The sequence below is a fragment of the Aquarana catesbeiana genome, linkage group LG04, assembly GCF_042186555.1.
Source record: "Aquarana catesbeiana isolate 2022-GZ linkage group LG04, ASM4218655v1, whole genome shotgun sequence".
NCBI lineage: Eukaryota > Metazoa > Chordata > Amphibia > Anura > Ranidae > Aquarana > Aquarana catesbeiana.
In genome coordinates this window covers 193159624-193175048 of record NC_133327.1, presented here as the reverse complement: position 1 = coordinate 193175048, position 15425 = coordinate 193159624, and the positions used below count along the sequence as shown (strand labels likewise).

At 43.1% G+C, this 15425-nt stretch overlaps 1 protein-coding gene across 1 annotated transcript in view; it reads left to right on the top strand.

Moving 5' to 3' along the window:
• Positions 1-15425, top strand: part of DHX36 (DEAH-box helicase 36) — a 174986-nt gene that overhangs the window by 31990 nt on the left and 127571 nt on the right. The window contains exon 6 of the mRNA XM_073626057.1: positions 11826-11905. Within this exon, the coding sequence (XP_073482158.1) occupies positions 11826-11905 (80 nt within the window). The remainder of the gene's footprint in view (positions 1-11825; positions 11906-15425) is intronic.

Genomic DNA, 15425 nt, shown 5'->3' with positions numbered 1-15425 from the left:
CTAGATCCTTGACATGACACTGCATGTCCCTCAGCAGGAGACTGTGCTCAGATCCCTGAAGTTGGGTGTGGTGAACTGCTAATTTGGTTTCCTGAATTTCCTCTTCTGACATCTCCACCCTATCCACAAGATGTTTAAGATCAGATTTGTAGAGCTTGAATTTCAGTGCTGCATGTGGATTTAACATCCTCTATTAACTGTTTAAAGTCTTCTTTAGTGGGAATGACTTGGAGATACGAATGCCAAGGCGGAGGCATCTGATGCAGAGGGAGAGCTGCCGCTAGCTGTTGGAGCGGCTTAGGGGAGGAAGAGAGCACTTGTGGCACCACCCAGACATCAGGTTGGGGTTGAGGCGCGGGTGGCTGAGGTGGGTCCCACAGTTCATACAAAGCCGGAGCATGTGAAGGAGAGGGGACAGGTTTGTGGGGTCCCCCTTTGTTGTGGGACATAGCTGGTGAACTAACAGCTTTAACATAGGTCAGAGGAGTCCCTGCAGTGCCTCTGGAGGAGCTGGGGTCCTGGGACCGAGGCAGCCTCTGGGATTTAGGGGAGGCAGGTTTTGAAGTAGAGGCTCATTGCAAGGCCTCGCTCTGTGAAAGCCGGGTATTGCGCACCGGAGTGGACAGGAGAGCCCATAGAGCAGTCAGAGGGCGTGAGGGATCCAGGGCTGTCCCCACGCATGCAGGGGTCAGAAGCCGTCCGCAGCAGGCGCGGGAAGTCATCCATGCACTGTGTGTAGGGCATAGAGGCCTGGGCAGATGATGTGGCCTGTACTCCATGTGGCGCATTTTGAAGGGGAGCAGCCAGGGGAGAGAGACTCGCCGCTCCTGCCAGTGTCTGCAGTTATCTGTTCTCCGGAGCCAACAGGGAGAGATCTACAGGATCCTGATCCAGCTCATGGTGCAGGGAGGAGAGCCGCTGAGAGCTGCTGGAGGGAGAGGCTTCCAGTGCTATCTTGTCCATCCCGCCTGGCGGCATGTCAGCCTGGGTAAAGTAGTCATGGAGGCTGGTGCAAGAGCCTGGCAGAGGATGAGAGGATCCCCGTGCTTTAGCAGGGTAGGTGGTCTTAGATTTGCCCATGTGGCAAGAGAGTAAAGTCCCCTTAAGTTCCCTTTAGCTGCAGGCTGTGAGAGAGCTGAGCTCTAAGTGTCCATGCAGGTCAGCTTCCAATCACGCCCCCCCAGCATAACCTTTAATCTACTAATTCTTATACCTACACCTATTTGCTACTTTGCTCTCTCTGGGACTTTATCATCATTTAAGGTATTTTTTTTTATAATTCCATCTGCAGGTAAACATTTTTAGTCTCTTATGGACTGCATATACATTTGTGCTCAAAAACCTGCATACCCTGTCGGAAATTGTGACATTTTGAAAATATGACTAATCATGCCAAAAAACTTTTTTATTTTATTTTAAGGATAGTGATCATATAGTTGTTTGACTCCTTTTAATTCATAATAACAGAAATCGCCCAAATGGCCCTGATCAAAAGTTTACATACCCTGGAATGTTAGGCCAATAAGTTTGTTAGCTCTCACGTGAATGCACTGAGCAGGCTAGATAGTGAGCCACGTGGATCAGAATAGAACAGTCAAAAGACCTGCGTAACAAGGTAATGGAACTTTATAAAGACGGAAAAGGATATCAAAAGATATTCAAAGCCTTAAATTTGCCAGTAAGTACTGTTCAGTCACTTATTAAGAAGTGGAAATTTCAAGTATCTCTTGATACCAAGCCAAGGTCAGGTAGACCAAGAAAGATTGCAGTCACAACTGCCAGAGGAATTGTTCGGGATACAAAGAAAAACCCACAGGTAACCTCAGAAGAAATACAGTTTGCTCTGGGAATAAAACAGTATGGATGTTTTTAAGGAGCACAATATGACAATACTTGATCAAAAATGATCAGCTTGGTCTCTGTTGCCAGAAAGAATCCTTTACTGCACCAATGGCATAAAAAAGCCTGGTTACAATATGCCTGACAACACCTTGACACGCCTCACTGGGATTTTTCCAGAGAAGCCTGTATTTCTCCTGAGGTTACCTGTAGATTATTCTTTGTATCCCAAACAATTCATCTGGCAGTTGTGGCTGCAATCTTTCTTGGTCTACTTGATCTTGGCTTGGGATCAAGAGATCCCTAAAATTCTAATTCTTGCGTGACTGAACAGTACTTACTGGCAAATGTAAGGCTTTTGATATCTTTTAATATCCTTTTCCATCTTTTTAAAGTTCCATTACCTTGTTACGCAGGTCTTTCGACCGTTCTTTTCTGCTCCCCATGGCTCGGTATCTAACCTGCTCAGTGCATTCACCTATAAGCTTTACAAACTTATTGACAATTTATACACACACTAATTGCAATTTAAAAAGCCACAGATGTGGGAGATTTACCTTTAATTGCAACCTGTGTGGCACCTCGTATGTCTGTACCAAGGCCAAACATTCCAGGGTATGCAAAATTTTGATTAGGGCCATTTAGGTGATTTCTGTTATGATTTAAAAAGAAGCCAAACAACTATGTGATAATGCCTTCTTATGATCACTATCCTTAAATAAAAGTGAGTTTTCTGGTATGATCAGTCATATTTTTGTAATGCTACCCCCGTAGGAGCCGATGGTGAAGGTGGGTATCTCCCACCCTGCACAAAAGGGGCACACAAATTTTCCACACACACTGGAGTCAGGAATCAGTCCTTGCAGCTTTGTTTTTGTATTTTATTAGGAGAGTTAAACTTGGATGGGGGATAGGGTATTATAGGATGCCCACTTGATCAGCACTAAAATAATTCTTCATGGAAGCAAACTATATACACACAGTATATACCCTTCCTCTTCTTTCTCCAGCACAATCTTGCTTGTAGAACCACATCTCCCAGAAACCAGCTAGCACTGCAAGGTTAATCCAACATAGGCTCAGATCCAGAGCAAGTGTACTTTGGAGGCAGGGACCGTGGATACCTTTTGGTAGTGTAGCAGGAAAGAAGTTGCAGTGCTTAGCTGTCCTCTTCCTGTGGCCACTGATCCCAGTACCACCTCTTCAGGCACTGCCAGCCCACCCCTTTCACTAACCCTCCTGGCTAAAAATCCACAGTCCTTCCAGACTGACTCTGCATTAATCCCAGACTGCTTGCACCCAATCCCTTCAGGCATGCCTCTCAGTCCTCTGACTGTAATGTTCACCAGCCCCCCTGGCTTTCTTCCTCCCTGGAGATCTGCCAAACTCCACTGCCCCCAGCTGGGCTGACCTTGAGTATTTGAGGGTGCCTGCCCCCTGCCAATCTGTTGGGGATTAGTCAGGGCCCTCATGAATACTCCAGGCAGCTCCTCCTTCCATCCACTCCCATCCTTCTAGAATTGTCTGCATGTTTTTGGGAGTAGGGGGAGGTCTTAGAGATGCTGCCTGTGAGTCATACCAGCTCCCTGAGTCACTAAACCCTGACCCAGAATAACACACAGGCTTGGCTGCAATCCAAGCCTGAACAATTTACCTACACTGTACAAAAAACTCTAGCACACCAAGCTGGAGGATGCTACATTTTCAATATTAATGCCAACATTTCATGATTTCTGACAGAGTATGCAAGCACAACTTTATATTAAAGTGGTTGTAACCCAAAAAAATTTAAAATGCTCTTGTCCCTTTAAGGCACATTATATAGCACAGTGCTTTTGCCATGTCAATTGTCCCTTTTTATGTTGTACAATGCCTGGTTGATCCTGCTTGTTCCTGTCTTTCCCTCTGGAAATTGGCCATGTTTATCATGGCTGCTGATCTCTGATTGTGTGGTCAGTTTACATGCCTCCTTCATCCAGATATCTCCTCAGCGTGTCTGCATTCCCCCCCCTGTCAATTCTGTAGTCTGTGTGGGAGCCGATCTCTTCCACTCCCATCTCTTCCCCTCCTCTCCTCTGCTCTCCTCCCCTCTCCTCTCATGCCTATTTAATTCTATTCCCTGCAGCTGCGCCAGTGCTTGTAAAGCAAAGAAACATTTATTAATTACTTTCATCCTCTCTGCTTAAGGTCCCTGTTAAGCATATTGTGTGTGTGTTTTCCTAAAATTATAATGCTAAAAATCTTCTTTGCAGAGCCCTGCTGTGCAGACATGTGACCTCCCTCTGCTGGCTTGCATTCATCAGAGGGAAATCTCAGCCCCTCCCACTGTACTCAGAAGCAGAGAGAGGTCACATGACAGGACAGCAGGGCTCTGCAAAGAAGGTATTTTTCATTATAATTTTAGGAAAACACACACACTGTACTGAACAGCAGACATACCTTGCGGGAGACTCACGCATTTCTGAGGCGGCTCCCACAAACCCGCAAGTGCCTCCCGATCTCCTGGGAATGATTGGTGCAGCGGGGAACAGCTGTGAACACCGATCTCCTTTGTATAGATTTTTAGCTGACAGCCGCTTCTCCTTCTCTCCCTCCCACAGCTGTCAGCTAAAGGGCTATACTTGGAGATCGGTGTTCACAGCTGTCCCTCCCACCACACCGATCATTCCCAGCTGTTCTGTGTGCTCCTCCGCCGGCCCCCTCTGTGTCCTTCTCCGCCCCCCTGTTCTCCCCCGGCCACCGTGTTCTTCTCCGCCCCCCCCCCCCCCCGTTCTCCCCCGGCCACCGTGTTCTCCCCTGCCACTCCTGTCCTCCTCCTCCGCCCCTCCTCTCCCGCCGACTGTGGGGGATCTGTCAGGAATTGGAGGGACACAGTGAGCAAGATCTCTCCTGTGATAACTGAGCAGAGTAAACTGTGTTGCGGGGAAGGGGGGGTTGCAGGTTGGGATGTCTGGAACAGGGACCTAAAATGAAGAGAAAGTGATTAAAACGTGTGATTAAAATGTGGATGTAAACCCGAATTCACAGAAAATTTGAGCTGGGCGAATACAGTACCTTACAAAAGTAAGTACACCCCTCACATTTATGTGAATATTTTATTATATCTTTTCATGTGACAGCACTAAAGAAATGACACTTTGCTACAATGTAAAGATGTGAGTGTACAGCTTGTAAGAACAGTGTAAGTTTGCTGTCCCCTCAAAATAACTCAACACACAGCCAGTAACGTCTAAACCGCTGGCAACAAAAGTGAGTACACCCCTGTGAAAATGTCCAAATTGGGCACAATTAGCCGTTTTCCCTCCCTGATGTCATGTGACTCGTTAGTGTTACAAGATCGCAGGTGTGTTATCGCTCTCGCTCTCTCATACTGGTCACTGGAAGTTCAACATGGCACCTCATGGCAAAGAACTCTCTGAGGATCTGAAAAAAAGAATTGTTGCTCTACATAAAGATGGCCTAGGCTATAAGAAGATTGCCAAGACCCTGAAACTGAGCTACAGCAGGTTGACCAAGACCATACAGTGGTTTAACAGGACAGGTTCCACTCAGAACAGGCCTTAATATGGTCGACCAAAGAAGTTGAGTACACGTGCTCAGCGTCATATCCAGAGGTTGTCTTTGGGAAATAGACGTATGTGTGCTGCCAACATTGCTGCAGAGGTTGAAGAGGTGGGGGGGGGTTAGCTTGTCAGTGCTCAGACTATACACCGCACACTGCAATAAATTGGTATGCATGGCTGTCGTCCTAGAAGGAAGCCTCTTCTAAAGATGATGCACAAGAAAGCCCACAAACAGTTTGCTGAAGACAAGCAGACTAAGGACATGGATTACTGGAACCATGTCCTGTGGTCTAATGAGACCAAGATTAACTTATTTGGTTTGGATGGTGCCAAGCGTGTGTGGCGGCAACCAGGTGAAGAGTACAAAGACAAGTGTGTCTTGCCTACAGTCAAACATGGTGGTTGGAGTGTCATGGTCTGGGGCTGCATGAGTGCTGCGGACACTGGGGAGCTACAGTTTGAGGGAACCATGAATGCCAACATGTACTGTGACATACTGAAGCAGAGCATGATCCCCTCCCTTTGGAGATTGGGCTGCAGGACAGTATTCCAACATATCGACCCCAAACACACCTCCAAGACGACCACTGCCTTGCTAAAGAAGCTGATGGAAAAGGTGATGGACTGGCCAAGCATGTCTCTCTAAACCCTATTGAGCATCTGTGGGGCATCCTCAAACGGAAGGTGGAGGAGTGCAAGGTTTCTAACAACCACCAGCTCCGTGATGTTGTCATAGAGGAGTGAAAGAGGACTCCAGTGGCAACCTGTGAAGCTCTGGTGAACGCCATGCCCAAGAGGATTAAGGCAGTGCTGGAAAATAATGGTGGCCATACAAAATATTGACACTTTGGGCCCAATTTGGACATTTTCACTTAGGGGTGTACTCCCTTTTTTCAGCGGTTTAGACATTAATGGCTCTGTGTTATTTTGAGGGGACCACAAATTTACACTGTTATGCAAGCTGTATACTCACTACTTTACATTGTAGCAAACTGTCATTTCTTTAGTGTTGTCACATGAAAAGATATAATAAAATATTTACAAAATTGTCAGGGGTGTACTCACTTTTGTGAGATACTGTATATGTGCAGTGTTTTTTACTCTCTTTTCTAAGCACTAAGTCCCGTGGCTTTCTCCTTCTTCCCCGTTCTTCTGGTATCAGCATGACAACGTTTGACAAGTTCTCTGTAAACTGTGATAAAACCGGGCTGAATTTTGTGTCGGGGTGGGTGCTATAAATAGATTAGCAGAGAGTTGGTCTATTCACAGCACAGCTCTGAAAGTATCTGCCTATGTGGAGAGGGGGTGTGTGCCTTTCCTCCAATCAGCTGTCTCAGTGTATGGCAAGAATCCACACCCACAGGTGAATCGGGAAGAGAAAAATTACATAGTAGTTGAGGTTGAAAAGACACAAGTCCATCAAGTCCAACCTATGTGTGTGATTATATGTCAGTATTACATTGTATATCCCTGTATGTTGTGGTCGTTCAGGTGCTTATCTATTAGTTTTTTTAAATTATCAATGTTCCCCGCTGAGACCACTTCCTGTGCAAGGGAATTTCACATCCTTGCCGCTTTTACAGTAAAGAACCCTCTACGTAGTTTAAGGTTAAACCTCTTTTCTTCTTATTTTAATGAGTGGCCACGAGTCTTGTTAAACTCCCTTCTGCGAAAAAGTTTTATCTCTGTTGTGGGGTCACCAGTACGGTATTTATAAATTGAAATCGTATCCCCTCTCAAGTGTCTCTTCTCCCAGAGAGAATAAGTTCAGTGCTCGCAACCTTTCCTCAAAACTAATATCCTCCAGACCCTTTATTAGCTTTGTTGCCCTTCTTTGTACTAGCTCCATTTCCAGTACATCCTTCCTGAGGTCTGGTTCCCAGAACTGGACAGCATACTCTAGGTGCGGCCGGACCAGAGTCTTGTAGAGCGGGAGAATTATTGTTTTATCTCTGGAGTTGATCCCCTTTTTAATGCATGCCAATACAGTATTCTGTTTGCTTTGTTAGCAGCAGCTTGGCATTGCATGCTATTGCTGAGCCTATCTACTAGGACCCCCAGGTCCTTTTCCATCCTAGATTCCCCTAGAGGTTTTCTTCCCCCCCCTGTGTATAGATCGCAGTCATATTTTTGCCACCCAAATGTATTATTTTACATTTTTCTACATTAAACCTCATTTGCCATGTAGTTGCCCACCCCATTAATTTGTTCAGATCTTTTTGCAAGGTTTCCACATCCTGCAGAGAAGTTATTGCCCTTCTTAGCTTAGTATCGTCCGCAAATACAGAGATTGAACTGTTTACCCCATCCTCCAGGTCGTTTATGAACAAATTAAACAGGATTGGTCCCAGCACAGAACCCTGGGGGACCCCACTACCCACCCCTGATCATTCCGAGTACTCCCCATTTATTACCACCCTCTGAACTCGCCCTTGTAGCCAGTTTTCAATCCATGTACTCGCCCTATGGTCCATGTCAACGGACCTTTTGTACAGTAAACGTTTATGGGGAACTGTGTCAAATGCTTTTGCAAAATCCAGATACACCACGTCTACGGGCTAACTCCACTTGTTACAACCATAGTTAGAGTGTACCATGCAACATGATGCTAAGCACCTACCACCTCCAGTGACAGCATGCGGGGATTGCTCTCCTCCACAGTCACTGTCACTTTTTGAAATCGGCGCAAATCTGTGTATAAATAAACTACACTGAGGCAGACAGACTTGTGGTTATAAATTGAACACGAGTGTGGGAATCGGCACACTCGCAGTCCATTGACACTTCCTCCCAGCTCTCTAACTAAAAGTTATTATTTTCTTTCCTTTACCAAAGAGCTGCTTGCCCTAGGTGTTACTGCCCACCTATTATTCTATTTGATGGACGGTTATTAGTCCTTCATTTTACTAGTTTTGGCACCATACCCTTACAATTGTTTGATTTTTTTTTTTTTTCTTGGCCTGTGGATTTGTGGGTGTACCAGTTGTATATGATTTTTCAACTGCTTCCTCCCCCCAGTATACGATAAAGAAAGTTAAGGCTTTGTACTTGCTGAAAAATCATTTTCTCGGGGTGGTCCACAGTTCCCACCACCCACTAATTTTTGGCTGTAAATTTTGCTTTATTACAAAACTGATGCATTAAGGTTGAAGGTGGGGTTTTACAGTGAGCTTGCCTATCCTTTGTTTTACCAGTTTCCATACTTTCCAGAGGCAGCAGTATAACCCACTTTATATATTTTCTATTGATCCCTCAATGGATTAAACTAAAATTTTACAGTGCAAAAATCTTATTTTTCACAACTTTAATGAGCAGAACGTTAAAATGTATTACATTGAAAAGGTAAAAGGAGAGGTGAATATTATTATACATTTCTAATTGTGTGGGCACTGCTGCAAAAATCTTACCTGACAGTTACCTGGTACATTGCTAGCTAATTAAAGAAAAAAGTTGACAAAAGGAGACAGATGCCCTATGAATTTTCTTGTTGAAACAAATTGTAAAATGTATTGCTTTATGTAAGTATCATATGAGTAGCAAAAAGAAAGCTAAAGCATAGGAAGTGACAGCTGCATTGTTCAACTATACACTAGCATTTTTATATACACAGCTAAACGGTCTGATAAAGAGGGATAAACCCTTAGCTTAAAAAGATGAGAACAAATTATTATTTCTTCAGGTTGTGTTGCATAGGCATGAATACAGAGATAAAGAGCTGTTTAGCAGAGACAATTTTTTTGTGAAAATGTGCAGATAAAGACCTTTATTGCTGAAAACCTCTATAGAGCATGGTCTTTTTGCATATTTGTGCACCATAGTTTGTATATTTATACAGCAGTGGCTTTGTACATTAATTGCCAACATCTACAAGTGTTTATATAATAAAATCTTCATAAACTTTATCCTTATACTGTATCCTTATACAGTGCATCCGCAAAGTATTCAGAGTGCTTCACTTTTTCCACATTTTTTTATGTTACAGCCTTATTCCAAAATGGATTAAATTCATTATTTTCCTCAAAATTCTACAAACAATACCCCATAATGACAATGTGAAAGAAGTTTGTTTGAAATCTTTACAAATTTATTAAAAATAAAAAAATCACAACTACATAAGAATTCAGACTTTGCCATGACACTCAAAATTGAGCTCAGGTTAATCCTGTTTTCACTGACCATCCTTGAGATGTTTCTACAACTTGATTGGAGTCCACCTGTTGTAAATTCAGTTGATTGGACATGATTTGGAAAGGTACCCACCTGTCTGTCTATGGTCCCACAGTTAACAGTGCATGTCAGAGCACAAACTAAGTCCAAACGAGACCTCTGAGGCACGATTGTATCGAACAGATCTGGGGAAGGGTACAGAAACATTTCTGCAGCATTGAAGGTCCCAATGAGCACAGTGCCCTCCATCATTCGTAAGTGGAAGAAGTTTGGAACCACCAGGACTCTTCCTAGAGCGGGCCGTCCGGCCAAACTGAGCGATCTTAGAAGAGGTGACACAGAACCCAATGATCACTCTGACAGAGCTCCAGCGTTTCTCTGTGGAGAGAGGCAAACTTTCCAGAAGAACAACCATTCCTGCAGTGATCCACCAATCATATGATAGAATGGCCAGACGGAAGCCACTCCTTAGTAAAAGGCACATGACAGCGCACTTGGAGTTTGCCAAAAAGCACCTGAAGGACTCTCAGACCAAAATTCATTGGTCTAATGAAACAAAGATTGAACTCTTTGCCCTGAATGGCAAACGTCGTGTCTGGATGAAACCAGGCACCACTCATCACCTGGCCAATACCAGCCCTACAGTGAAGCATGGTTGTGGTAGCATCATGCTGTGGGGATGTTTTTCAGCCGCAGGAACTGGGAGACTAGTCAGGGTCAAGGGAAAGATGAATGCAGCAATATACAGAGACATCCTTGATCAAAACCTGCTCCAGAGCGCTCTGGCCCTCAGACTGGGACGAAGGTTCATCTTCCAACTGGACAACGACCCTAATCACACAGCCAAGATAACAAAGGAGTGGCTATGGGACAACTTTGTGAATGTCCTTGAGTGGCCCAGAGCCCAGACTTGAACCCGATTGAACATCTCTGGAGAGAGCTAAAAAATGGCTGTGCGCCAACGCTCCCCATCCAACCTGATGGAGCTTGCAAAGAAGGAGGGCAAACTGCTCAAAAATAGGTGTGCCAAGGTGGTGGCATCATACTCAAAAAGACGTGAGGCTGCAATTGGTGCCAAAGGTGCTTCAACAAAGTATTGAGCAAAGGTTCCGAATACTTGTGTACATGTGATTTATTAAAAAAAAAAAATGCTAAGATTACAAGCAAACATCTTTCATGTTGTCATTATGGGGTATTGTTTGTAGAATTTTGAGGAACATAATAAAATCCATTTTGAAATAAGGCTGTAACATAACAAAATGTGGAAAAATTGAAGCGCTGTGAATACATTCCAGATGCACTGTATAATGTTATTGTGGTGTGTTTTCATTTTTTTATAGCAAGGTTCTTCAACCAGGGTTCTATGGGACCCTTGAGTTCCTCCAGAGGTTGCTAGGGGTTCCTTCAGCACTGAAGAGTTTCTAACTCCTAGTAACCACCGATGTCATTTTTATCCTTTTTTTTTTTTTTTTTTTTTTTTTTTTAGCTGTGTATAAGGGGGGTCAACAACGTAAGATTGTCCTTCTCCCACTGATCATTAATACAAGGGCTCTTTCTCCCAGTGGCTATCAATATAAGACAACACTTTTCATCTGACCACCATTGTAAGGGACACTACAATTTTCACAGTTGGTGTTTCTTTGTTTGACCATTATTTTTTTTCCCTTATGGAGCACAGGGGCGTGTTAAATAAATAAAACAAAAGTATCTGCTCTGGGTGTCAGATATGCTAGATACAATACATTCTTTATTCTTTTATTTATTATTATACTTATAACTTATTGACTACAATGTGTCCTGAGGTACAGATGACTCCCCAAGACATGGAAATTATTTCAAGGGTTCCTCTATATTAAAAAGGTTGAGAAAAGGTAGTTTATGGCATTAAATATATGAATTCAATGTAGTGTCTGTAGATATTTATGGTGCATCAGTTGCATAAATATACTATCTAGTCTACTTTGTGGATAATAGTTACCAAATAGCAATCTCTTTTTATATACAATATAGTCTTCATGCAAATCCATTGCCAAGAGCAATCGCCTTTTACTCATCAATTTTTTATATTCTGTATTGGAATGGTAGTTTGGTGTAGGGAAATGCAAAATTTTCTGTTTTGCATTTTTTGATTAAATAGTCTTTTCTTGTGATGTTATTGTTTGACTTTATTTTCTAGAGGCCATGCTGCTAAAATGGTTGGTTAATTTTATATGTTAATTAGAGAATACTTCAACTTATACCAATATTTATTTTTAGGTAGCAGACCGTGTTGCTGCAGAACGAGCTGAATTGTGTGGGAGGGGGAATAGCACTGGCTACCAAATCCGTCTTGAAAGGTATTCCATGGCAATTTCAGAATTTATTAACGCAATAAGAGTCCCTTTTGGCACTGCTTCAAAATAAGTCATATTTTGTATTTGTCAATAAAGTGTTCCAGACATGTGGCCCTTGGCTGCAGCTACTACATGCACAATTGAAAGAACATTTATATACAGTGGGGACGGAAAGTATTCAGACCACCTTAAATTTTTCACTCTTTGTTATATTGCAGCTATTTGCTAAAATCATTTAAGTTCATTTTTTTCCTCAATGTACACACAGCACCCCATATTGACAGAAAAACACAGAATTGTTGACATTTTTGCAGGTTTATTAAAAAAAAAAACTGAAATATCACATGGTCCTAAGTATTCAGACCCTTTGCTCAGTATTTAGTAGAAGCACCCTTTTGATCTAATACAGCCATGAGTCTTTTTGGGAAAGATGCAACAAGTTTTTCACACCTGGATTTGGGGATCCTCTGCCATTCCTCCTTGCAGATCCTCTCCAGTTCTGTCAGGTTGTATGGTAAACGTTGGTGGACAGCCATTTTTTGGTCTCTCCAGAGATGCTCAATTGGGTTAAAGTCAGGGCCCTGGCTGGGCCATTCAAGCCAAGCACGGAGTTGTTGTGAAGCCACTCCTTCATTATTTTAGCTGTGTGCTTAGGGTCATTGTCTTGTTGGAAGGTAAACCTTCGGCCCAGTCTGAGGTCCTGAGCACTCTGGAGAAAGTTTTCATCCAGGATATCCCTGTGCTTGGCCGCATTCATATTTCCCACAATTGCAACCAGTCGTCCTGTCCCTGCAGCTGAAAAACACCCCCACAGCATGATGCTGCCACCACCATGCTTCACTGTTGGGACTGTATTGGACAGGTGATGAGCAGTGCCTGGTTTTCTCCACACATACCGCTTAGAATTAAGACCAAAAAGTTCTATCTTGGTCTCACCAGACCAAAGAATCTTATTTCTCACCAGCTTGGAGTTCTTCAGGTGTTTTTTAGCAAAAGATAACTAAATCTTGTTGCGCTACTACAAAAAGCATGTGAATAGAATAGCAGCCAGTATCACCAGTGTAGTAACGGTACAGAAAAAGTGAATGAATAAATGCAGCGCTAAACAAAAATTCATAAGCGTTAACTAGCACAATGTATACTAGTAACATATATGTGACAACTAATCATTCAACGTAATAAAAATTGACAACCACATTGGAAAAAGTGGGGGAGTAAACCTCAATGGTTAAAAGTAATGGTTGTAATAAAATGAAAGTTCATCCGCCTAGGCAACGTGATACTTCTGGTGCCAGAGAGGAAGAGCGTATATGATTAGTACACTTAAATCGCATAGGTGGTCTTCATATGCTTAAAATCCACAGGAAAAAAATAGAAGGGGTAAATACGCTTACCGGAAAAGGTGGACACATTAACCGTATGGCTAAGTGTCATTCAGGCTTGTGGATCCACCGATCCAAATGGATGCTTGGGGAGAGACGTTAGTGATGGATTCCAATAATTGCTTCTGAGGCGACCGTGAACAGCCGTGGGAAACGGATGGTGTTCGGATCCGCAGAGGGTGGATGGATTCACCTTCACAGCAAATGGATGGCTGGAGGATATAGCTTTCACTGTTAACTACTTTTTTCCAGGAGTCTTCCAGGACAGCTTATAGAGAGAGAGAGGTGCTCAAACCTGTAGACAGGTTTGAGCACATGGCTTGCTGTTGCCATGTTGGTTTGGTGGGAGGAGCCTATCTCTCTCTATAAGCTGTCCTGGAAGACTCCTGGAAAAAGTAGTTAACAGTGAAAGCTATATCCTTCAGCCATCCATTTGCTGTGAAGGTGAATCCATCCACCCTCTGCGGATCCGAACACCATCCGTTTCCCACGGCTGTTCACGGTCGCCTCAGAAGCCATTATTGGAATCCATCACTAACGTCTCTCCATAAGCATCCGTTTGGATCAGTGGATCCACAAGCCTGAATGACACTTAGCCATACGGTGAATGTGTCCACCTTTTCCGGTAAGCGTATTTACCCCTTCCCTTTTTTTCCTGTGGATTTTCAGCATATGAAGACCACCTATGCGATTTAAGTGTACTAATCACATACGCTCTTCCTCTCTGGCACCAGAAGTATCACGTTGCCTAGGCGGATGAACTTTCATTTTAATATGGACATTACTTTTAACCATTGAGATTTACTCCCCCACTTTTTCCAATGTGGTTGTCAATTTTTATCACGTTGAATGATTCGTTTTTTTAGCAAACTCCATGCGGGCTTTCATGTGTCTTGCACTGAGGAGAGGCTTCCGTCGGGCCACTCTGCCATAAAGCCCCGACTGGTGGAGGGGCTGCAGTGATGGTTGACTTTCTACAACTTTCTCCCGACTGCATCTCTGGAGCTCAGCCACAGTGATCTTTGGGTTCTTCTTTACCTCTCTCACCAAGGCTCTTCTCCCCCAATAGCTCAGTTTGGCCAGACAGCCAGCTCTAGGAAGGGTTTTGGTCGTCCCAAACGTCTTCCATTTAAGGATTATGGAGGCCACTTTGCTCTTAGGAACCTTAAGTGCAGCCGAAATTTTTTGTAACCTTGGCCAGATCTGTGCCTTGCCACAATTCTGTCTCCGAGCTCTTCAGGCAGTTCCTTTGACTTCATGATTCTCATTTGCTCTGACATGCACTGTGAGCTGTAAGGTCTTGTATAGACAGGTGTGTGGCTTTCCTAATCAAGTCCATCAGTATAATCAAACACAGCTGGACTCAAATGAAGGTGTAGAACCATCTCAAGGATGATCAGAAGAAATGGACAGCACCCGAATTAAATATATGAGTGTCACAGCAAAGGGTATAAATACTTAGGACCATGTGATATTTCAGTTTTTCTTTTCTAATAAATCTGCAAAAATGTCAACAATTCTGTGTTTTTCTGTCAATATGGGGTGCTGTGTGTACATTAATGAGGAAAAAAAAAATGAACTTAAATTATTTTATTAAATGGCTGCAATATAACAGAGTGAAAAATTTAAGGGGGTCTGAATACTTTCCGTCCCCATTATAGTTCAAGTATAACTAAAGGAAAAACTATTTTGTAACATTGAAAGGGAAAAGTAAAAGAAAATTCCAAATTTTGGGTTGTTCCCAGAATAGTAATAAAGGGGAAAACTTCCAATGAGGGCACTAGTTCTGGAGACCTGGGAGTCCCCAAGAAATTCCCTTCATTTGCAGGGATTTCCTCTCACTTCCTTTTTGGCTGTGGAACAGGAAGTGAAGGGAACTCTCCACAATAGGACACAGATGGCAAAAAAAAAAACACGTGACCGGGATTATAACCCTCCCTTGCTCTATTCAAAATGAAAAAAAAAATTTTGCCTATAGTTCTACTTTAAGCTTCACAATTGTGTTTTTTACTTGAAGCTAAATTTGTAAAGTTGGTGTACCTAATACATTTTATTTTATTACAGGTATTTATATAGCACTGACAATTTACACAGTGCTTTACAATATTATTCATTCACATCAGTTCCTACTCTCATCTAAG